This window comes from Taudactylus pleione, unplaced genomic scaffold (genome assembly GCF_031769625.1).
Source record: "Taudactylus pleione unplaced genomic scaffold, aTauple2 ptg000161l, whole genome shotgun sequence".
NCBI classification, from domain to species: domain Eukaryota; kingdom Metazoa; phylum Chordata; class Amphibia; order Anura; family Myobatrachidae; genus Taudactylus; species Taudactylus pleione.
The window spans coordinates 3,240,259-3,266,507 of NW_028284563.1; the positions used below are offsets into that span (position 1 = coordinate 3,240,259).

At 43.1% G+C, this 26,249-nt stretch overlaps 1 protein-coding gene across 2 annotated transcripts in view; it reads left to right on the forward strand.

Moving 5' to 3' along the window:
* The window catches only part of GABRA1 (gamma-aminobutyric acid type A receptor subunit alpha1), a 131,846-nt gene that overhangs the window by 83,612 nt on the left and 21,985 nt on the right, over nt 1-26,249 (forward strand). For both annotated transcript variants that reach the window (XM_088475064.1, XM_088475065.1), the window contains one exon: nt 5,014-5,157. In XM_088475064.1, coding sequence (XP_088331190.1) covers nt 5,014-5,157 — 144 coding nt within the window. The remainder of the gene's footprint in view (nt 1-5,013; nt 5,158-26,249) is intronic.

A 26,249-nucleotide genomic window follows, 5' to 3' on the forward strand; every position in this document is an offset into this window, starting at 1 on the left:
AAGATAACATAAAAAATCCTAAACATTCTAGCTCTATAACCTAATGTCAACTAAAAAAAAAATTTTTATAAACTATTTTTAAAAAAAATGTTCACAGCAGGGTGGAGAAAAAGAAATGTGGGTGCACCGCAGGGTAAATTTTGATAAAAGTATAGCTATAACATAATTTATAGAATTTCCCAGGAAATTTGGAAGTTTTATAGTGTTAGATTAGAGAAAGCACCAGGTATGTTGTGTTTCTTGAAGCAGTGGCCCTGATTCAAAGCCGGACGCTCTGAAAGAGCGCTCGCTCTGAATCTGGGCTTTTATTTATTTTTTTGCGCGGCCTCCAGGCCGCTTGCATGGCTGTGGGTGACCACCCACAGCTATTGCGAGTGGGCAGGATGATGGTCACGTGGTCAAGACCATTACGACCATCGGGCTTGCGACGAGACCCTTGTGGTAGGGTCTCGTGGCCGCAAGCCCCAGAGAGCTTCTGGCTCTAATAGAGCTGGAAGCTCTCCCACTGACATCACTTGTGATGTCAGTGGGGCCGCCCACAAACGGCAGGCGTTCGCATGGGAACGCCTCCGTTTGTGAAGCCACCCCCCGGCCACGCCTACCAAACAGGGCGAGCTGTCAATCATCATTGACAGCTCGCCCCCTTTGGTGCGAGACCCAGAGCGACGGAGCACCCGGGGCTAGATGGGTCTCGCGCATGCGCACGACGGAGCCGGCTCCGTCGTGCGCATGCCCAGTGGGCAAACATCAACCCGGTTGTGAGCGCTTAGCGCTTGCGAACGGGTCTGAATCAGGCCCAGTGTGCCAAGCATTGGATTAAATACTATATGGGTGTCTTGTTTGCAGAGCTCCAAGGGCATCACACATCTATACAGCAGGAAAACTTACAAGCCTTCCAAAAATCAGTATGAAAAAAATAAAATAAAAAACAAGTATAAGTTTGTTTTATTTATATTTTCAACAATGCAGACATGGACCTGTATCAAAATTAGAGGGAACAGTGGGTCTGATTCAGCAAGGAACGCAAGTGAGAGAACGCACACACTCGGCCAACGTTTTTGCACTGCGCATGCGTATGCATCGCACTGCACGTGTGCCAACTAGCCAGTGCGATCGGGAAAGCATACGCAGACTACACGCAGTGTGAGCGCAGACCCTATTCATATTGATTGACAGTAAGTGTCATTTGTGGGTGGTGACGGTCGGTGGTCATGCGAATGCAGGCGTGCCTGTACGTTGGGATGCCATTATAGGGGTGTGCATAATTAAGACAGTATGGCGGCATACACAGCCAGACAACTCGATGCACGCAGGAAGTGGCCAAAATCCTGCATGACATCAGGCCAACCTCTATTGTGCGTATGGTTCCGATGGTACCGATGTTTCTGCAGTCTTGCGGACTACTCAGGCTTTGAGTTAAGGGAAGTGGGCGGCATTGTGTACTGCTGGGCGTCTGCATCTTATGCTGCAGTTGATGCGCGTATGCATTGATTAGCATATACACGCAGCGGCCGAGTGTGTGCGTGCGCACACTTGCGTTCTTTGCTGAATCAGACCCAGTGTCTCTATAAATATCCTGAAACCCAATTGTGATTAGTTTCCTCAGCTGTGTCCAAATCACTGCTTCTCCAGTATGGTGATCTCATGCCAAACATGCCTAATTTGTTTCCACATGACCAGCTGGACCGCTCATAACAGGCTGAAAGACAGTTACAGTACACACCTGTGTGAACTGTAAAATGCATCCAATTGTGTAGGAACATAATGGTTTCCCAAGGACTGTGCTACTGTAGATATGCTATTGGCATCATACATTTCAAAACTAGAGCAACGTTGAAGCTAAAGAGGGTTTGTCTTTAAAATAATGACCTTGAACTTATGTATGGAATGATGCAGAGTCTCATGTAACCTTGCCGAAATTCCGTACAGTAGTGGCAAATTAAATTGTAGTAAGATATCTGCCTATATTCTGAGTCACAAGGATCTCTTTTCCAAACCCTGCATCAGCATGATAAACCATCATCATTATCATAGGCACGTACACCTACCCCATGCTAGGTGCAAGAAATACAACTGAAATAGGCATTTTCTTGACATTCATACATCTGGGCTACATGTCCACAATGCGCCGAAGAGGTGTGTAGTATCTATATAGATAGTTTATGTGCATTGTCATGTAATAGTAAGATGAGGTAGTGTACCTTTAAGGATCCTGCAGCATAGAAGGACATGTGATCAGGAAGTGGGGAGATATAGGAAAAAGTAAGAGAAAGGAGAACATCCATAAGGAGATGATGTCTTTATCTACCTGTAATAATGCAAGTATTACATACAATAAATAAGTTACATAAACAGCAAACTTGAGTCATTGCTATGAAGAAAGGTGCATCAGGATATAACAAGGTGGTCCTCTACCATGCCTATGCTCAGTTGATACACAGTAACGCCCTTTCAATGGATGTAGAGAAATTAGTGAAATGCGTCCAAATGTTTTGCCACGGTGTATGTGCAATCTCAACAGTGCGCTGTTGCCGGCTCCATTCGAACTTGCATGGAATTCATAAATGTTGGAAATATGCGGTGGTATGACTAAGGGGTCTTTATACTAAGATGCTGCGTTAATGCCACTCCTGCTTCGCCTGCTACTGCTGCGAAGCAGGAGCTGGCTAACGCAGCACTTACTATAAATAGACCAGCCGAGGAGGGTGAACATTAAGTCACCCCCTCGGTGGTAACAGCTAACACTCCCTTCCCCTGAAAGCCCTGTGTGTGACTCACCATCTCCAGGCTCCATCCGGCAGCAACAGCAGTGACTTTTTTTTTTCTTTTTCAACAAACTTTATTTAAAAACGGCCAACCTGACACAGCTGAAGTCCTGCTTCTCCAGTGAGGAGAAGCAGATAACGGCAGCTACAGGAGGCGATATCAGCGCTGGAGAGGTAAGAGACATCTCCTCTTAGTAATACCTGGGACACTTAGTGCTGCCATAGGTGTTTATGGCAGCGCTAAGTGCCCCAGGTCCAGTGTGATACTGTAGCCTGCACTTAGCGCTGGCAGGCTGCAGGCAGAGAAAAGCCCTTTAGTACATACTGAGAAGCGGTATGCATGGGGATTTTCTCTACCTTTAGCATTTTTACCCCTTTTCTCCCCTTAGTACATAGACCCCTTAGTGTTGTACAGCCATACTTACTGTGATACACTAGTTAAGATGGAGCGGAGCAAGGGTTTTTAATAAAAACCCTTGCTCCGCTCCATCTTAACTAGTGTATCTTATTGCAGTATACACCGGCTGGTGAGGTGTATAAAAACTTTTTATACACCTCACCAGCCGGTGTATACTGCAACAAGATAGCGGTGCAGGGTACTGGAACATCGGTAATACCGTGAATTATCTCAGGTTTCTGATGGAGCTAAGTGTGAGACGTCCTTCTCCCACTGTGTCACTCTAACACAGTAACAAGATGGTGCCACAAATGCACATTACTGGCCTCGGCGGCCATCTTGGATCATGGAATTAAGCCTCCTCGGAAGTAATTTAATCATGGCATATGCACAGTGGTGTACGCCACTATCAACAAGAAACAGGCTCTAAATATCCAGTGTCTTCTCTGTGCCTTTCAGCGGGCAAGTTTTGTGGCCAGATGGACAATCTTTCTATTTTCTAAGAAGCCTTGTACTATATGTCCTGCAAAGATGTATTTTAACTAGACATCTTTAATGCCTGAATTAGAATCCCTGAGGTGGGAAGTCACACATAGTCCAAGCAGGGGAAATGCTCCATATCATTATACCACTGACCATATCATTATACCACTGACCATATCATTATACCACTGACCATATCATTATACCACTGACCATATCATTATACCACTGACCATATCATTATACCACTGACCATATCATTATACCACTGTTGCAAGCAATCGATTAACACTGCACAACTTTTATTTCCTCACATGACAGGAAGACATAAGATGAAGGTCATTATATTAAAAACAGCCCCCTCATTAGCTTCACATTACTGCACACCTGCACGTTATCATAATATATCCTTACACTTCCAGTCAGCTCTTTTATGCCCTTACTTATATGTAATAATGCGTCATCTCTATTCTTTTACTAATCACACAATTTGCCTGACCTTTCCTTGTATGTAACTGTCACCCCTTTTTTTATATTCTCTTTTCCACAGGAACATTTAACACATGTTTCTCCACAACCTTTTCCACTGCAATATCTATATATATTATGCAAATATCTCATATATGTTTAATGATACATTCTGTGTATTCACAGTCACATAGTGGAAAATCTATACCAATGATTATCTTGTGTACTGTATAGATTATCTCTTCTTGCAACTAGTCAAAAATACAGGTTACATTGATGACTAGTAAATGTTTAATTCCCCATTTTTACTTGATCTTCATTATTAATTATAAATAAATAAAAGACAGTTGGTAAGTACAGTATATTTATATTTACTAACATACAGAGGTGTACGCTATTCCAATGTGCATGCAATTGAGCAATTATCAGTGGCCTGCACCAGGGCTGTAGAGAGCCAACCCGGGCCCAGGGGAAGGGGTGTGGCCTAATTGTGGGAGGAATGAACATGCCCCCTCTGGAGAAAAAAAGAAAACCTTTCTGCAGCTCTGCGAAGCAGCACTGTGCGCCAGGGAGGGGGCAACTGTGAGCCCCCCAGCCTGGTGCAAATCCAGGGGGAGGCGCGATTAGTATGATCGCTCCAGCAGCAGTGAGCAGTCTCCACTGTTGGAGACCCCCAGAGGGGGGGGGAGCGGCATCAGACCTGGGCCCCATCAGCAAGCCTGGGCCTGAGTAATTAGTAATTATTACTTTAGCATGAGTGTGCAATGATAGTCCAAGAAACAAAGTTTGGGATCTTGTTTAATCTGGGCAACCTTTTCTGTAGAATTTAGTCATTATACAAGTGCGAATAGTATATACATCCAAGTTTATAATAATTGCAATTTTTCTGTTTAAATCTAGATGCTTATACAAGAGCTGAAGTCGTCTATTCCTGGACCCGGGAACCAGCAAAGTCTGTTGTAGTTGCTGAAGATGGTTCACGGTTAAATCAATACGATCTGCTAGGTCAAACGGTGGCGTCCGGAATAGTTCAGTCTAGCACAGGTTTGTGAATATTTCTGCTGCGCCTTAAGATATTTTATGTTTTACATCCTATAGACTTTTCTTGTCTAAAGTAATAGAATCTCACTCCAGCGGCACATGAGTTGCTATGGCAACAAGAGGAAATCTAATGATCAATTATTGTCCAATACTATCATTTTCAGGCTTAGTTAATCCCGGTAATGATGCCCTTTTCAACATCTGAAGCAAATCGAAAAGGGCAGATTTTAAATTAGGGGAGAAGGAGATTTTTTGGGGGCTGTTTAGAATGCTAGAAATAATTGTCATTTGTTTTAAATTGCAATTGTGTTGAGGAATATACCTGCTGTGCACTTTTTGGCATTTCAATTTATATCGGACAGTTAAATTATCATACTGTATATAATAAAATGTGAATTTCAAAGATACGCAAATAAAGGGAGCCTGGTTTATATCTCAATGTCATGACCTTGAAGACCTTGAAGACGTCACCTTGTATGCCTGCCTCTCAGGAATTTTAAATTGCCTGTTAGCTCAAAGTGTACAGCGCTAATCTGCATGTAAATGACAATGTATATAATAGTACAAGATAAAAACAAAGTGCAAAGTATCCTTTGCAATTTGAAAATTGCATATCTATATTTACATGTGGCCAATTATTTTTTATTTTACCTTTAAATATATATACAAGGAAACATTGGTCTGTATCATTTGTCCCTTTAGAGGCAACTTAGTACACCCACACTTGTGCTGTAAACCATTGTAATGAATGAAATGTTAGATTTCATGTTGTAAACAGTTCTGTAAAAAATTACAACTACTGTATAACCTCATAGGATACACTAAATTTGTACACATTCGATCATTTTATTTTCATATACCCCCGTGTTTATATGCAAATATCTGTTGGCGTTGACACTTCTGCAGCGTCTTGCAATTCCAGATGTTTACAGATAAGAATTTAATGTCAGAGAAAGGTTGTATATATATTAGGGATGTGCAGGCTCGGATTTACTCGGTTCTTATCACCACTTTACCGCAAATTCGGATTTATTATATTGGCTATCCAAAACACATGATAGGCGATAGCCAATAAAATGGCGTTTTGAGATCCGAGTAAATCCGAGTAAAACCGAGCCTGCACATCCCTAATATATATATATATATATTTATATATATATATATATTTATATATATATATATATATATATATATATATATATATATATGTATATATTATACACACATACGCAGTGGCGGCTCCAAAGATGGGAAGTGAAGTGAGGGCCAGCTGTTCACCATCCTAGTCAGCAGCGCAGTCCAGGATTCAAATAGGGGAGCCACACCAACTGTCACCCCAACTGCTGCCAAACATTGCTGGCTGCCGCTGTATATATGTATATATATATATATACTGTATATATCTGACATTTTGCCATAAAATGATTATACTCTGAGTCAATGTCTATCCCCTATTTGGGGAGATGAACAGGGGCCACCATTTGTTTGACCACAGCGGTTAATAGACTCAGGGGGAGACAATACACTCGGGGGGAGGTCTATCAAACATCTCAAGAGGACAAGTTGTAGTGCTGCCCATAGCCAGATTTTAGCTACCACTTATTTAATATATTCAATAAAATCATAGGTAGAATCTGCTTCTTTGCTATGGACAACTTCTTCAATTGTTCTCTTTAGCAGGTTTGATACATCTCCCATTTAATCCATGTCCCATCCCAGAGTTTAACCCATGAGTGTATTTTTGGCCATAAGTAGCTACACAGCTGACTGTGTGTTAGATTTTCCAAAGCTTGGAGAGAGATAAATTTAAAAAGTTCCTCGTAGCAACCAACCATCTTCTGTTATTGTTATTGTTCTAGTGCATCCTGTAAAATGGCAGTTAGAAGCTGATTGCTTCATACTTTAGGGGAGATGTATCAAGCATTGGAGAGAGATAAAGTGGAGAAGTTACCCAAAGCAACCAATCAAGTACTGTGCTAGATAAATGACAGTTAGAAGCTGATCTGTTTCTTTGGGCAATTTCTCCACTTTGGGGGACATTAATCAAAGCTTGGAGAGAGATAAAGTACCAACTAATCAGCTCCTAACTGTCATTTTTCAGACACAGCATGTAACATGACAGTTAGAAGCTGATTGGTTGGTACTTTATGTCTCTCCACTTAATCTCTCTCCAAGCTTTGCTAAATCTCCCCTTTGATCTCTATCCAAGGCTTAATATATCTCCCCCATAATCTCCACTTTATCTCCCACCAAGACTTGATAAATCTCCCCTTGTGTGTCAGCAACAAACAAAATAGATAAGATTCTTTTGACCCACTTCCCCCATTAAAACTGATCCTGCTATTCAAGATGCTTTTTTTTAGCTTAAATATCACCCAGTGGTTGGAAGTTTTGAAATATGTGTTTTTTGCTGTCAATTGCTATTCCTCTCACAGTGCAAATCTCGCCTGCTCGACAGACCATGCAGCATTTTCCGGTGTGAGCAGCATTCACATAAAAGTGACTAAGTCAACGGCAGCCACATTTACACCTGACAGATTTGAGATCTTTGGCTTTAACCTGTCATTGGCACATCGGATGAGAATTTGAAAGTGTTTCATCAACAGCAAAAGTAGCTTTTTGCTGGCTGGCTGAGGTAGATAAAAAGCAGCTAAGGAAATATACATTAAATATATACTATATAGGCTGTATTAAATAGCAAATAAAAACTTTGGAAACATAGCACAACAAACTATAAAGAAAAGCGTAGCGCTGCTGGCAATTCCGTTCTTTATGTCAAAATGAAAAGATGGTTGACAAACATTTTCACTGATGGGGGCCCCTGCCTCTCTGCTGCGTAACGCTGTAAATAAGCGAAGGCAGGGCCACGATGATGTAATCACCACTTAAACACACCCCTGCACATACCACTAGGATCTCCCCTTTGGAATCTCTAGGAGGAGAGGTTTCTATAGTAGGCAAATGATGAGCAAGATGTGTAACACAGGAGATCACTATTGAAAATGCATTTGTGAATGGTGAGATTAGAAACAGCTGGTTCTACTGTACACTTGGGTTTACATGCATTGAAACTAGTCTTAAAAAAACCCACTAGTAAAACACATGAAAATATCCCCAATGAGAATGAAGCCTTTGGTTAGGCTGTTGAAGTACAACATATATGTTATATTATTGATAAATTATATCATGTAGTACATGTTGTCAGGGAGAGTGGAGATCACAAAATCATCCAAGGGGGAGATATGGAAGTTCCAATCAGATAGTGAAGAACTGATTTGTCTTTCTCTGAAACTTGAATGTGGTCTGTATCTGTAACATAAAATAACCAGTCTGATTTTTGCTTTCATCAAGCAAATATAAACAAAGACATCATTGGTCACTACTGATTATGAGGAACACTGCCACAAAAATAATGAAAAAACTTAACTTTTAATGTTTTCACATCAATAACTTTTGCTACCCCATATCCAGAGGCCCATTTGAATAAATGTGCATGATTATTTATATTTTTACTAGAGATGTGCAGTTCAGTTTTGGCTGGGATCTTCCGGCCAAGTTCAAATCTCAAACTGAGGTAAAACGTCATCTTTCATTGACATCTGTGCCGAGATGTTCGTGAAAAATGACGTTTTGCCTCATTCTGAGATCCGAACTTGGCCTAGAAGATCCGAGCAAAAACCGAATCGCTCAGCTCTAATATTCACTACACAGAGATGTTTACATGTGTTAGCTGGATATGATACTTCTCTCCCCACCCACAATTACACTGTCTGGTTCTTTGGTTTCAAGCTCACACTTGAGGTCTGCCTATTGCTTACTTTACCGTATAGTGTTACTGGTGCTATCAGTGGGAACAATGAGCTACAAAACCAGATTATTGCGAAGCTTAAAAAATGGCCAGAGAAATTAGAGGAGATGTATCAAACATTCTAAGTTGTCCATAGCAACCAATAGGTTCTACCTATCATTTTATAGAATGTACTTCTGATTGATTGTTATGGGCAACTAATCCATTTGTCTTCTTTAGATGGTTTGATGGATCTCTCTCTATTTTACAAAAATGGGCTATTTTCTATTCTCTTTCACAATATATAGGTAAAATGGGAAATTATTTATAGCATGATCTCTCAGCTCAAAGAACCAAATCACATTACACATGAATGTAAGGTGGTAACGGCACTAATGAATAAAAGATGAAAGCAAAAGTCTCGAAGTAACTTGAAAAATATCTGCAGTCTTTGATTGGTTTACTGGAAATCAATAAGACTCTCAGTGACATTTATTTACCTTCAGCTAGCGCAAATGGCTAGATGTATACATACAATAGTGTTTTTGTTTCTTTTTTTACTTATTTTGGACTTTTTGTGGAATCCCCCATCATACCTCCAGCACCCCTTGTACTTTGTATATTTGGACACTCACACAATTTTTGTTATTTTAGCTGTTTACTAAAACATGGACCTTATTCAGCAGTGCACCCTAGTGAAACTGCTGAACACAGACTACCGATGTTCGGGAATCTGTGCAGGCGCATTACCCGTTCTGCGCATGTGCAGAACGGGTATGCGATCCCACTCGCAGACTGGCAGCAGACTGTCAGTGATTGATAGTCTGCTGCCGTTTGTGGGTGGGGAGGGGGCGGCGATGTTCTCTGTTTCCTGAAACGGAGGCGTGACGCCGCCATTGGGGAGGGAAGAAGCCAGGACCTAGATTTCCTAGCTTCTTCCTCTCATCTGTGGCGGCCGGCTGCGTGACCCCATGGGTCACCTTAGCCAGCCGATGGTCCGCTGAGTACCTGATGTTGTGTTGGACAACGCAGCTCGGATACGTAATGCGGCAGGAGACGTGATGCCCGCTGCTGCATTACCATATCAGCGCAGCTTTGCAATTCCATTTGAGGCATCAGCCCCCATATTCGAATTATAGTTGTATAATGAATATGATTTTGAAGTGCAGACTTTAATTTGAGGGTAATCACATCCAAAATATGCCAAAGAGAAAATAACAGATAATAAAGCTGAAAGAACATTTTGAAAAAATGAAACAGTTTTGCACCATTACAAGTCATTCATTTATAAAGTAAAAATACATTACAGTAGCCCTTGAAATCTACGTGTCCTACTTATTTGTTCCAGATTGTCACTTTCACTCAGTTAACATCATGTTGGTATTGTACATCATCTCATTTCCCACCTGCTGTGATTAGAGAAAATATAAAAATAAGTACTGTTATCTGGAACACACAATTATTTGTGCAGGTAGAGGTGTAAACTTTAAACAACACCTCTCAGCAAGGCAGCCTATGAATAACGTATTATTATCTTGCATTGTGGTGACAGATCTAGTTTGAATCAAATAAGGAAACATACAGTATAACTACTCTAATCTGGGTCACCATGAAATTAGCTTTGTTCATTATATTACGGATACTAATATATCATGCTTGCTGGTGTAGATAGGTTTATTGTGTTTTAATTAGGGGTGTGCACCGGCCACTTTTCGTGTTTTGTGTTTTGGTTTTGGATCTGGATCTTTCTTCGTGTTTTGGATCTGGATTGGTTTTGCCAAAACCACCCTTCCGTGTTTTGGGTTCTGGGTTTTGTGTTTTGGATCTGTATTTTTTTGAAAAAAAGCATAAAAACAGCTAAAATCACAGAATTTGTAGGTTTTTCTGCTCCTATGCTATTATTAACCTCAATAACCTTAATTTCCACTCATTTCCAGTCTATTCTGAATACCTCACACCTCACAATAGTGTTTTTATGTCCAAAAGGTTGCACCGAGGTAGCTGGATGACTATGCTAAGCGACACAAGTGGGCGGCACAAACACGTGACCCATCTAGGCGTGAAACTGCAGTGGCAGACAGGATGGCATTGAAAAACTAGGCCCCAAACTGTACATAATGCAAAGAAAAAAAAGAGGTGCAAGATGGAATTGTCCTTGGGCCCTCCCACCCACCCTTATGTTGTATAAACAGGACATGCACACTTTAACAAACCAATCATTTCAGCGCCAGGGTCTGCCACACAACTGTGGCTGAAATGATTGGTTCGTTTGGGCCCCCACAAAACAAGCTGGCAATTTATCTGTCCCTGCACAAACTGGCTCTACGGAGGCAAGATGTCATCCTCATCCTCCTCATCCACCGATTCCTCACCCTCTTCAGTGTGTACATCCTCATCCTCACAGAGTATTAATTCGTCCCTGCTGGAACCACAGGTCCCTCTGTACGTTCTGGAGGCTGGTCTCCCTGGAAGAGTTGATAATTCATTTTATGAACATCATCTTCTCCACATTTTGTGGAAGCAACCTCCTACGCCTTTCGCTGACAAGGTTCCCGGCTGCACTAAACACTCTTTCGGAGTATACACTGGAGGGGGGGCAACTCAGGTAAAATAGAGCAAGTTTGTACAGGGACCTCCAAATTGCTTCTTTTTCCTGCCAGTACAGGTACGGACTGTCTGACATGCCTACTTGGATGCTGTCACCGATGTAATCCTTTAACAGACAGACGCACGCTTGTCGCTGCTGCTTTGAGGATTCAAGTGCGGCTACAGCCCACACAATTCACAAAGACAGAAAAAAAAAAGAATATTTTTATTGTTTGTGGAGCACACTTTGAGGGTTACACCACCCTTTAACAGACAGACGCACGCTTGTCGCTGCTGCTTTGAGGATGCAAGTGCGGCTACAGCCCACACATTTCACAAAGACCGAAAAAAAAAGAACAATATTTTAATTGTTTGTGTAGCACACTTTGAGGGTGTCACCACCCTTTAACAGACAGACGCACGCTTGTCGCTGCTGCTTTGAGGATGCAAGTGTGGCTACATCGCACACAAGTCACAAACACATTAAAAAAATAGTTTTTTATTTTTTGGAGCACTTTGAGAGTTACACCACCCTTTAACAGACAGACGCACGCTTGTCGCTGCTGCTTTAAGGATGCAGGTGCGGCTACAGCCCACACATTTCACAAAGACCAAAAAAAAAAGAACAATATTTTAATTGTTTGTGTAGAACACTTTGAGGGTGTCACCACCCTTTAACAGACAGACGCACGCTTGTCGCTGCTGCTTTAAGGATGCAGGTGCGGCTACAGCCCACACAATTCACATAGACAGAAAAAAGAAGAATATTTTTATTGTTTGTGTAGCACACTTTGAGGGTGTCACCACCCTTTAACAGACAGACGCACGCTTGTCGCTGCTGCTTTAAGGATGCAGGTGCGGCTACATCGCACACAAGTCACAAACACATTAAAAAAATAGTTTTTTATTTTTTGGAGCACTTTGAGAGTTACACCACCCTTTAACAGACAGACGCACGCTTGTCGCTGCTGCTTTAAGGATGCAGGTGCGGCTACAGCCCACACATTTCACAAAGACCGAAAAAAAAAGAAAAATATTTTAATTGTTTGTGTAGAACACTTTGAGGGTGTCACCACCCTTTAACAGACAGACGCACGCTTGTCGCTGCTGCTTTAAGGATGCAGGTGCGGCTACAGCCCACACATTTCACAAAGACCAAAAAAAAAAGAACAATATTTTAATTGTTTGTGTAGCACACTTTGAGGGTGTCACCACCCTTTAACAGACAGACGCACGCTTGTCGCTGCTGCTTTAAGGATGCAGGTGCGGCTACAGCCCACACAATTCACAAAGACAGAAAAAAAAAGAACAATATTTTAATTGTTTGTGTAGCACACTTTGAGGGTGTCACCACCCTTTAACAGACAGACGCACGCTTGTCGCTGCTGCTTTGAGGCTGCAGGTGGAATCTAGACGGGATTTGGAACCGAGGACACACTACCTCCATCAATTGTCTAAATCCCACTGCACTAATGTCGGATACCGGACGCACGTCTAACACCAACATAGCAGTCAAGGCCTCAGTTATACGTTTTGCTTCAGGATGACTGCTGTCGTACTTCATCCTCATCGCTAGGGACTGTTGGAGGGTCAATTGTTTAGTAAAAGTAGTGATGTTCCTACTTCCTCTCTGGGATGATGAACAACTCCCAGCAGCAGCAACAGCACTAGGAGGAAGTGGTTCTTGATCTTTCCCTATTTTATTTTTATCGGAGAAAGTTTGGTCCTCCATTTATGTTATATTGATATATATACGTGCGGCTAAAGCGCACACAAACACAGAAAATATTATTTTATTTTTGCTGGAGAGTAGTGCACTTTGTGGGTTACACCACCCTTTAAGAAATGAGCCAGCCGGCTCTTTACTTATGGGACACAGGCGCACGCTTGGCGCTGCTCCTTTGTTGATGCACGTGCAGCCACAGTGCACACAATTCACAAACACAGAAAATAATTTTTTTTTTGGTTTGGACTGGAGTGTACTTTCGGGGGTTACAGCACCCTTAACGGTCAAGCCAGCCGGCCCTTTACTTATGACACAGGTGCACGCTTGGCACTACTTTGTTGATGCACGTGCGGCTACTGCGCACACAATTCACAAACACAGAAAATAATTTTTTTTTGGTTTGGACTGGAGTGTACTTTCGGGGTTACAGCACCCTTTAACGGTCAAGCCAGCCGGCCCTTTACTTATGACACAGGCGCACGCTTGGCACTACTTTGTTGATGCACGTGCGGCTACTGCGCACACAATTCACAAACACAGAAAATAATTTTTTTTTTGGTTTGGACTGGAGTGTACTTTCGGGGGTTACAGCACCCTTAACGGTCAAGCCAGCCGGCCCTTTACTTATGACACAGGCGCACGCTTGGCACTACTTTGTTGATGCACGTGCAGCTACTGCGCACACAATTCACAAACACAGAAAATAATTTTTTTTTTGGTTTGGACTGGAGTGTACTTTCGGGGGTTACAGCACCCTTAACGGTCAAGCCAGCCGGCCCTTTACTTATGACACAGGCGCACGCTTGGCACTACTTTGTTGATGCACGTGCGGCTACTGCGCACACAATTCACAAACACAGAAAATAATTTTTTTTTTGGTTTGGACTGGAGTGTACTTTCGGGGGTTACAGCACCCTTAACGGTCAAGCCAGCCGGCCCTTTACTTATGACACAGGCGCACGCTTGGCACTACTTTGTTGATGCACGTGCGGCTACTGCGCACACAATTCACAAACACAGAAAATAATTTTTTTTTTGGTTTGGACTGGAGTGTACTTTCGGGGGTTACAGCACCCTTAACGGTCAAGCCAGCCGGCCCTTTACTTATGACACAGGCGCACGCTTGGCACTACTTTGTTGATGCACGTGCGGCTACTGCGCACACAATTCACAAACACAGAAAATAATTTTTTTTTTGGTTTGGACTGGAGTGTACTTTCGGGGGTTACAGCACCCTTAACGGTCAAGCCAGCCGGCCCTTTACTTATGACACAGGCGCACGCTTGGCACTACTTTGTTGATGCACGTGCGGCTACTGCGCACACAATTCACAAACACAGAAAATAATTTTTTTTTGGGTTTGGACTGGAGTGTACTTTCGGGGGTTACAGCACCCTTAACGGTCAAGCCAGCCGGCCATTTACTTATGACACAGGCGCACGCTTGGCACTACTTTGTTGATGCACGTGCGGCTACCGCGCACACAATTCACAAACACAGAAAATAATTTTTTTTTGGTTTGGACTGGAGTGTACTTTCGGGGGTTACAGCACCCTTTAACGGTCAAGCCAGCCGGCCCTTTACTTATGACACAGGCGCACGCTTGGCACTACTTTGTTGATGCACGTGCGGCTACTGCGCACACAATTCACAAACACAGAAAATATATTATTTTTTTAGCACTTGGGGGGAGCACCCCTGATGGACAGAGCACCCCCTGGACAACACTGCAGCACTCCTTTAGGACTGGGACACTGCACAGGACTTTGGAGTGGACACAGCCCCTATGGAGAACTGACTGCACAACACAGTCCAGCCAGCCCCTATGGACTTTGAAGTAGTGGACACAGCCCCTATTAACAACAGCAGCACAGCACAACACAGCCAGCCCCTATGGACTTTGAAGTAGTGGACAACAGCAGCACTACACTACACTACACTACACAGCCCTAACTCCCACCCTCCCTCTTCACTGTCCACAGCCGAGTGAGAAAATGGCGCCGACGTGGGTACCTTATATAGGATCCAAAACCCACGAGACTCGGAAGGCGGGATGATGACGTTTTGCCTCGATTTCAGATCCGAGTCAGGCGGGAAAAGTCGAGCCTGATTCGGATCGGACTCGGATCGGGGGGGCTCGGGGGGGTTCGGATTTCAGAAATCCGAACCCGCTCACCCCTAGTTTTAATTTAAATACAACCTCAGTAACATATTTCATTGGGGAATCAGGGCCTGATTCAGAGCCGCTCGTAAGCGGTCGCTCGTTCGCTCCGAGCGATGTTCGCACATCTGCGCATGCGTATGGGTCATAATGCACATGCGCCAACCAGTCATTGCGGTTGGAAATCGAGCGCTTGCAAAATAGCGATGAGGATGAGGCATTTGTGGGTGGTAACAGGGGAAGGTGCTTGAAAACGGGGAGTGGTGATCCGAACGCAGGCGTGCCAAACGGTCAAAACGGGCATTTTAAGGGTGTGCATAATTAACAAAGCAGTGTCATCGACCACGTCACTTGGTTGTTTTTTAGCCTGAACTGTTCGCATGATTGCGGTAGGATAAACCTACCACAAGCACTGCGAGCAGTTCAGATGCCTTTCGATGTACTTGATTAATCAAATAAATAGCGGAGATGACGTATGATGCGAGCGGCCAGGGGGCGTCTTTACAAAATAGCGAGCGCATGTTTCGTTCGCTCGCTCAGACATAGAGGCGTCAACAGACCGCAAAGAGCGAGCGCTCAATTTAAATAGCCGGCCCCTTTTTCTGAACGAGCGAGCACAAATAGCGTCCGGCTCTGAATCAGGCCCTCAGTTTCCATTGTATTCAGCTCTAAGGTACCTGTCACCATAGGCTTGTACATGTTCAGGCATTTATCGTGTGTTCAGCATCACTGAATTCCGTAAGTAAGTTTAGTGATTTTAGTGATGGTACTGCTGTCATATTGGTTGCTAGCCTTCTATATATAGTAATTCTTACCAGTGGCAGAAAATCACACCCATTGGTGAATTGAAATCTGGAGTTTAAAGAGAGCCAGTATAGGGAGTACCAGAATGGTGAGATGATTATGAAACCGCATGGAGAAAGTCTTGTTACAGGATTTAAGATAATTGGGTTAGAGGATATTATGACAGAGTGTTTAAGGATTTGAAAGAGAGTGCACCTCATGTGCAGGAATGCATTTAAACACCTTGGTAGTTGTCAGTGTCTGCCATGGCTAAATGTTCGTTAGTTGTGGGGTAAATTGTTTTATATTTTGTCAGCCTATTGGATTGCAAGGGTGGCCATGTGTGGGGAGTAGTTTGGGTTTCATTAGCTTATGTTAGGCAGGGCTCTGCCTCTTTTTCCTGTGACTTTCCCTTCCTCCCTTCTCTTAGCTCATTTTGTGTGGTGGGTAAGAACATCAGGACAGTTGGTTGCTTCGCTGCAATTAATTAGGGGTTCGATCTTCTCCAATACATGGGTAAGCTGATTTCACCCTACTGGGTCACCGCCACTGGCTTACTGGCCGGGCATTTGCGTGTATTGGTCGAAGATTTGGAGAACCTTGCTTACTTTCATTGATAAGGTAAATTGGCCCTGCAAGTATGGTGGATAGTGACGTAAGATGAATTAGTCAGCTGTCATTCTGTCTGTTCTTTTTCACCGCCACCAGTAGTAAAGATTTTTTTATGTTAATTATAATAAAAAGGCTGATCAAGTTTTAATTGGCGTAACGCTGTCCGTGTGTTTATTTTAGATAAGTTAAGTCACATGTTCAACACTGGCTTTTAGTGTACTGACATCTACCGATAGGGCATTTATTGCTTATATCTAGGTCAAGAAAGCTCCAAAGTGTGGCTGTATTGGAATGGTGGAGACAAAACAGCAAGATAAAATGGAGGCATGACAGAAAGGGTAGCATCAAGGATGACACCAAGGAAGTTGACGTGGAGGGTTGCAGAGATTATGTCATTGATGGTGAGGCAGACTGGAGTGATTGGATGCTCTAGAAGAGGGTAAGATTATAAGATTAATTTTGGTCATATTAAGTGTTGGAACATCCATGTGGAGAAAGCAGATGGACAGCTGGACATGTGATATAGTTGAGAAGAGGGGAGTTTAGAGAAGGTGGAAATGAGGGAAGAAGAACTAATTTATATAAGATAAGATGTGTACAGAGTGAAAAGATTATCAAGAAGAAGCCTTAAAGGACACCAACAGATTAAGGAACTGGAAGATAGTTTGTTGCAGAGATAGATAGAGTCAAGGAAGGAAGTGAACCAGGAGAGACCTGTACCATGAAGGCCAAAGGGCATAGAGAAGGACATGTTCAAAGCAGCAGAGGTTCAAGAGAATGAGTATGGAGTTAATGACCCTTTGACTTGGCTGTAAGTAGATTGTTGGTCACTATAGTCTTAGAGGAATGTAGAGAGAAAACCCCAATGGCAGTGAGTTAAGGATAGAGAGAGAAGAAAGTGAGTGAGCTAGGTGGCTGTACTCAAGCCATTCAACTAATTTGGAAGCAAAGGGGATGAGAGATTATGGCAGCAGGAAAGGTTTGGAGTGAAGAGTGAGTGGAGGAAGGAAAAAAGTCACATGCCAAAGAAGAGGGACAGGTTGAAGTGGTGAGCAAGAAACAGGTAAACATTAATGGTGTGGGAGCAGAGAAGTTTATAGAGCAAGTGGATGAGGGGGCAGCTTGGGGAGTTAGGGAAGAGGACAACATAAATGTTGTCAGCCATTTTATGGGAGAATGAAAGGAAGGTGGATTGGAAAGTTGAGCAGGGGGCAGGGATGATGAATGGAGTCTTTGAGGTGGAGATGTCTTATCAATCTGTGTAGGTAGTGTAACTGAAATAGGTGAAAAGTTGTGTGCTTGGTGGGAGGAAGAGATGCATGTAAATAGTGAAGTAAGTTAATAGTGTCAAAGAAGCATTAGAAGTTGGGTGATTGGGAGTACATTAGAGCCCTGAAATAGATTTGTTTGGCAACACAAAGGGCAGTATTGTAAGATGAAATAAGAAATAATATTAAATAAGATAAGACAAGGGAGAGTCCCCCGCCCCCTTAACAGCCGCCCGCCTGTGGAGGTGAGCCACAAGTGAGGACAGTGATTGAATTTAGTGTAGAGTGCCACACAGTGTCACTCTGAGAGCGGCTGAGTGGCGCCTGAGGCCAGCGACTCCAGACTGTCATTGCTCTGCCTGTGGGCTGGCCTCTCTGCACTTTCTCCCTGGCAAGTGGACTGCTTGCTGGAGCTGCTGCACTGCTGCTTCAACTAGACTGGACTGGAGTAGACTGGACTCTGGAGGGTAAGTCAATTGAATGTTTTTTTCTTACTGTGGTGCTGTGCTGGCTGGGGGGGCATGATATTTTATTCCTGTGGTGAGTTGGGGGGGGGGGCTGCCTGAGAAAAAGTATAGAACAATAATATTTTCATTGCCCAACTCAATCCAGGGAATCCTGGGATTGCGATTTTTTCAATCCCTGGATTGAAAACATGAGGTGGGATTGGCTTCCCTATACACAGCAATGTAAGAGTGTACACTCCCATATGGGCAGCTTTGGAATGTACCCAAATAAGAAGAGTGATAGAAGATGATTTTTTTGTACTTGGATAATTCCATCTCTATGATTCCTTTTGGGGGACACTTGGGGGTAAATTTACTAAAGTGAGAATTTTTAGAAGTGAGTTTTAGAAGAGATGTTGCCCATAGCAACCAATCACATTCTGGCTATTATCTTCTAGAAGGTGCTAGTTAAATGTTAAGTAGAATCTGATTGGTTGCTATGGGCAACATCTCTTCTAAAACTCACTTCTAAAAACTCTCACTTTAGTAAATTTACCCCTTATACTCATGGTTACAGGTATAAGTTTCTGAATCCATCTCTTTGTCGAGTGTGAATTTTGCTCCCTAGTTTCCTCTGTGTCCCATATCATTTTGGAGCTTTGTAAGTTATTACCTGGTGAGCCATTGCTGAGGCGCTATAGAGGGAGAGGCTTTAGAACCTGTGTAGTTGTTAGCGGGTAAGTTTCTCATTGCGATCCGGATACATCTGCAACCTGCTTACTACCTTTTGCTAATGCAATTATCCTCCCATCTATGCTGAATATCCATCTGTCTTCATTTGCTTTCTGAAGTGCATGCACAGTTTGCAGATAACCACAAGATTTGTTTGCATTTGGACTTACATCTGCACAGAATAACGCCCTAAGTGTGCACTAGCCTCAATACCCAATGCAGAGCTGCCAAGAGTCACGCCTGGTGTGGCCACGCCCCCTTAAGAAAAAAACACATTGTTGCGCTCTGGGAATGTGGGCGCTGTGAGTCCCTCAGTCCAGCGTACATCAGGGGGGAAGGGGATGATCACTCCCCCCCCCCCCCCACAGGCAGAGGAGACTGCTCCCATTGCAGCCCAGCACTCAAAAGCATGTACTGGGCTGCTCAGCTGACAGGGAGGAGGGGGACAGACCCAGGACAGATAACTAGTACCCGCTCCACCCCTCTCGGCACCCCTGACCCCATGGTAGCAGTATATTCAATAGTTAATCACATGAATGGTTTTAACTGAAGTGCAATAAAATGCTCTTTTTAAAATAAAGTATTGTACTTCTTAGGAATTGAAATGTCAGGTTGACAGTTTTCTCTTACATTAATCTGCCATTCTAAGTGCTCCACAGACAATTAAAAATATGACTAAGCTCCTATTCTGATAAAAAACAAAACAAAATAAATTGGCATATTTATCCTGCGCACCATCACTCCCGCACATACCCAACATACGTTGTTCATTGTGATCGCAAACTGCACAACAAGACAATGACGACTGAAGGTCACTTTAATATGGAACATCAAATATTGACTGAAGATCTTTGACAGGAACAAATGATTCTATTACAATGTTGCATGTTCAAATGAAGACATATCTTCATGCGCAGATGGTGTAGATGTTTTTGGCTGTATTATACGTAGCATTACAATGAGCACACACATTGTACAATACATTGCATGATGATAGAAGTGCAAGTTCTATTGGCATAATAAAACATAATTCATGTTAAAATATTACTAAAATCGTGCAAATAAAAGCTATGTAAATAGTGATCTGTGACTTATGATTTTGTCCCTTCAGTGTTAATTGGGGAAACGTGCACATTAGGAATTCTGTGACCTGTTAATGATACTATAGCCTACAGCCATGTGCTTTTATATGTCCACTGAAATCTTTGGTGGCTTTCAGTATACATGGGATTTTCATTATTCCACATTACAAAAATATTGATAGGAATATTAATATTAACAGCAATACAAATAATAATAGGCTAAAACAAACGTTACTATATAAAGCTAGCAAGAGAGTAGTATAAATGGCTCAAAGGTTAAGAGGACAACATATGTATGTATAGATTGATAGATATTAGATAGATAGATAGATAGATATGATATAGATAGATAGATATTAGATAGATAGATATATAGATATTAGATAGATAGATAGATAGATAGATAGATATGAGATAGAGAGATAGATAGATATGAGATAGATAGATATGAGATAGATAGATAGATAGATAGACATGAGATAGATAGATAGACAGATAGATATGAGATAGATAGATAGATATGAGATAGATAGATATGAGATAGATAGATAGATAGATAGATAGATAGATAGATAGATAGATAGATAGATAGATAGGTAGATATGAGATAGATAGATAGATAGATAGATAGATATGAGATAGAGAGATAGATAGATAGATAGATAGATAGATAGATAGATAGATATGAGATAGATACAGACCGGCGGCACTCTGTGTAAGAATGACTAGGACAGCAGGTAGGTTGCGATCAACGTTTCGATGTTAATTCATCGTCATCAGGATTGCAAAATGTCAAAAAAGTACACTTACTTATACCACCACCACTCCCATGTGCTATGCTGCGGTTTCTGGGTCGGTCCTGGTGGCGCCCACAGATGACGTCACCCACGCACAGCTACAGAGTGAAATTAAAAACACGTACATGGAAGTTAATTAATACAGAATCGATACATAAAAATTATAACACATAAACATATATATTTCATACAATATTGTGCAAATAGAAGCAATGCTCGAATCCTAACCAGCAAAAAACATGATTTATAAAAAATCGTATTCACCATCTGAAAACATAACGACGGAACGCCCACTACACTGTTTTAAACCAGCTGATATCTGGACATAATACTATCAGGAACATCAAAATGTTGATGCTTACTAATTCAACAGAGTGATTATAATAAATATATATATGTGCCAAACGCAGTATCATCAATCACCCCGGGCCGACACCCATGGATGACCAGATCTGCCTTCTATAAAAACACCATTTGAAAGCCCAAGAGTCCCCCCAAAAATAATGTGGGTCACCATATAAAAAAAATCAAAACACATTGAAAAACTCCCAAAGGCAAGGAGGAATATAGGGTCTCATTCCGACCCGGTCGCAACCGGGTCGATGGTCCCCACAGAGCATGTGCACGACGGAGCTGGCTCTGTCGTGCGAATGCGCGAGACCCGGCTAGCGACGGGTGCTCCGTCGCTAGGGGGCTCGTAGCAGATGGGGCGAGCTGTCGATGTTGAGTGACAGCCCACTCCATTTGCTGGGCGGGCCAGGGGCCTGCCCGGCCAAACGGATGCATTCCAGTCAGAACGCTTGCCGTTTGGGGGCGGCCCCACTGACATCATTGATGATGTCACTGGGGAACTTCCAGCTCAAACAGAGCAGGAAGTTCCATCAGACCCAACCTTAGGGTCTGGTCGTAAGCCCCGATGGTCATGACCATCGCGACCATCACCCTGATCGCAAGCTAAGCTGTGGGTGGTAACCCACAGCTTGTCTTGCGACATGGAGGCAGCACTTCAAAGCAAGAAGTGCCCGCCCTCATTCAGAGTGACCGATCGCTTCTTGCGATCGACTCTAAATGAGGGCCATAGTTATAGACACCATTCACAATATATGGTTACAATATTGGACTTAACGCCTGTTCTATATCTATAATATTATACACAATATCTTTGTTGATTAGTCTACAGAAAGCAATGTAAACCTAAGCTGTCATTTAGTCCTTTCGGATGTAAGGTACCAAGGCAATATATCCAATGCGATTTGCATTATAGTAGCCTTTTCTACCGATCACCACCTCTACTCAGTGGCGGAACATGGTCAACTATGATGTAACAAATGTGGATATACTGACTGTGGCATAAGTTCATCCCAGTCGCCCTGGGGCAAGTTATAATTTGGTGCCCCCCCCCCCCTTCACAGCCGCTGACACTGTAATGTAGCCATTCACATGCAGACAGGCTATAGATAAACGAAGGCAGCAGCTGATGGTCTGACATGGAGCTCTCCACTAGTGTATGGTGGTTTCTCAGGTGCCGGGAAGAGGTGCCATGTATTGGATGGCTGTGACGGTACACTCCGGGTACATAGTTACAGCCCTAAGTGGGGTGAATATGTTGTGGACAAGGTGTCCCTTCAGAGCTGGAGCCCGACGGCAGGCGCCTCCATTGTTTCCCATAGTTCTGCCCCTGTATACTGTGTCCAGCCTGTGAAAAATGTGAAATGTTGATCGCAACCTACCTGCTGTCCTAGTCATTCTTACACAGAGTGCCACCGGTCTGTATGTATATTGGAGCCCCCGCTGTGGAGCTTCTCCGGAGGGCACCTGGAGGATTATCTAATTTGATTGGGAGTGCCACCCATATAGATAGATAGATAGATAGATAGATAGATAGATATTAGATAGATAGATAGATATGCAGTCGGGAAACCGGCTGCCTTAATACCGACAGCCGGCTTCCCAGCTGCTTTATACCGGCGGGGGATAAATGACCGGCGTCTATATCTAGACGCCTGTCATTTAACTGACGCCAGGAGACTGGCGCCCTGCATCCCGATCGAAGGGATGCTGGGCGCCGCGAGCGGACAGCCGTGGGGGGGAGGGTTAGGTTTAGGGCACCCGGGGGGGGACTTAGGGTTAGGCACCTCCCCGGGAGGGTTAGGGTTAGGCTAGGGAAAGGGGGGGTTAGGGTCAGGCACCCCCGGGGAAGGTTAGGGTTAGGCACCCCCCGGGCGACTTAGGTTTAGGCAGCAGGGAAGGGGGGGTTAGGGTTAGGCACTTAGAGGGGGGATTAGGGATAGGCACTTGGGGGGGAGGTTAGGGTTAGGCACCCCTAAGGAGGGTTAGGGGCTAAGGTTAGGTTAGTTTATACTTACCTTAGGGACGATCGGGATTTCCAGCACTGTCGGGCTTCCGCTGCCGGGCTCTGCTGATCTGTCGGGCTGCCGCTGCCGGGAATCGAACTGCCGGCCATGCGGCAGCCGGGATTCCATACCGATTCCGATAGATAGATACATGGATACATATTATTTGTCGACATTTTTGCTGTTTACAGTTGAAATGCCCCCAGCATAAGTTTGACGGCAGAATATTCAAAATAATTATAATATTATTTTACTCATTTTAACCATGTCGAAATTATAACTTTAAACATAATAGCAAAAGCATCATGTTTAAAGTTATAATGTCAACATAGTTAAAATGTTTTAAATAACATTAGTACCGCATCTGCATTCTCTCGGTGACATTAAGTTGTCGACATTTTGAGTGTTGACAGCATAATTGTGAACTATGGGCCTAATTCCCTACAGAACGCAACTGTGAATGCAATAGCGATTAAGCACGCAGTTCAACTGCGATAGTATGCTAATCCATTGCGATCACAATGCCGCCGCTGCAGTACATAAGGCCGCCCACCTTACCTTACACACATCCGTAATGTTTAACAAGACTGCAAAACCATCGGTACAATCGAGTACCATCGCAGCCACACGCACACTTGCACAAGCCCTGACCTTACTCAGAAATTGCTAACTTCCACGCACGATATCAGGCCTCAGGCTGCGCAGGCCATCGCAGTGGATAATTTATGCACGCCCCTGCAGCGGCGTTAAAATGCACTTGCACGACTGTGTTCAGCCGACCACTCCCCCATTACCACCCTCAAATGGCACTTGTCAATCACTCTGCGATGGGTTTGCATAATCGCTGTGATCGCAGTCCCGATAGTAATGGCTAGGTCACGCACGCCCACTGCTTTGCATACGCATGCGCAGAACGCAACAATCGGCTGATGGTGTGCTTATTAGCACCTGCGTTCCTTGCTGAATCAGGCCCTATGTAACTACATCCCTAATAATCTCTTTTTAATAAATCATTATATCCGTACATATAAAAAAAAGATAATGGAGTAATATGGTGTAGTAGGTGATTCATGCATTATCGAAATAAATATATACACACACTGCCCACTATCATTGAGGATAGTAGTTGAAAGTGCAGATGGTGGTTATAACACTTGCTACTGTACCTGTCACCACTTAGGTTCTTCAGATTGGTCAGTTCAGTGGTATCTCTTAACTGCAGCTCACACTGCTGGGGCTTCAGTGGGTTTGCAAGTAAACAAGAAAACTGTTAAAAAGGTATATGTGCTTCTATGGTGTTTGTATGCAATCATAATGTCCAATGTAACATGGATTTGCACTTTTGGAAAGAGTTGGTAATTCAAGAATCAAAAGTCTCAAGGGGAGATGTATCGAGCTTTGGGGGTAAATTTACTAGCTGTCATTTTGGTTCTAAGCCAAAACCAATTGTAACCGACGGAAAAACAACTATTTATCATCTGTTGGGTTTCAGCTTCAATTGAAACCCCACATCAATGTCAGTCGGGTTTTGCAGCTCTAAATTACGTTGGTTTTTGATCTTCCAGTTCAACACCGAAGGCAAATGGAAGTTAAAAAATAATAGAAATTTGCCCAAACAGAAGCTCTTTACAGATCAGTACAATCTGTGCAGGCTTTATTAGGTTGAAAATCTTTAAAAGATATACAATTTTTTTAAAGAATTGTGTGGAGTCACCATGAAATCAATAACCAGCCCTGTACCTCTCAGCCTGGTTTGGTATGGGAAAATGAGGGGAAGAAATGGCTTGTGGTTCCCCTTATTTTCCTTTAACCAGCATCTGTCTGAACCAGCTGGGGTGACAATGCCATAGCAGGGAGACACACATCATGGGGTCCCCTTGCCATCACATTAACCAGCTCCAAACTGGTCAGCCCCTGAAAGTCAGGATGCCCAAAACAATGTGGCACCCCCTTCCGAAGATCAACCAGCCCATGGCTGAAAGCCTGGGAATATTCCTCATACCCCTGGTGGCAGTGGGTGCGGGGTAATGTTTAAAGACAATATGAGAGGCTGAGAAGTACGGGGCTGGTTATGGGGTTTTTTTTGGGGGGAGGAGTATGCATTTGTTTTTTAAATGATCTCTTTCAAAGATTTTCAATCTAATGAAGCCTACACAGATCATAGAGATCAGTGCAGCACTTCCCACAAACTCACCTGCATCAGGCTGGTCTATTGTTTGGGCAAGTTTTCCATCTTTGTACGCTCGGGTTTTGGTCTGTTTTAATACCAACCATTAGTATATCTGCGGGTTCTATAATGGTCTATATAAAAATATTAATACTTTATCCAATGTTCTAAAGCCCTATTTTGGGGATTTAGTCGGCTTTGCATTTAGTAAATGGTTAGTTTACAAAATTGACTGCATATCTACCGAAAACCCAAAACTGACCACCTTTAGGAGTATATTTACTTTAGTGCAGATTTTTAGAAGAGGAGTTGTTACCCATAGCAACCAATCAGATTCTAGCTATTATCTTCTCGAAGATGCTAGATATATAAGTAGAATCTGATTGGTTGCTATGGGCAACAACTCCACTTCTAAAAATCCTGCACGTTAGTACATATATCCCTTAGTAAATTTACCCCTTGGAGAAGGAGAAAGTGGAGTAGTCGACCAAAGCAACCAATCAGCTTCTAACAGTTATTTCCCTGTGCTAGATAAATGCCCATTAGAACCTGATTGGTTGCTTTGGTAAACTTCGACACTTTATCTTTCTCCAA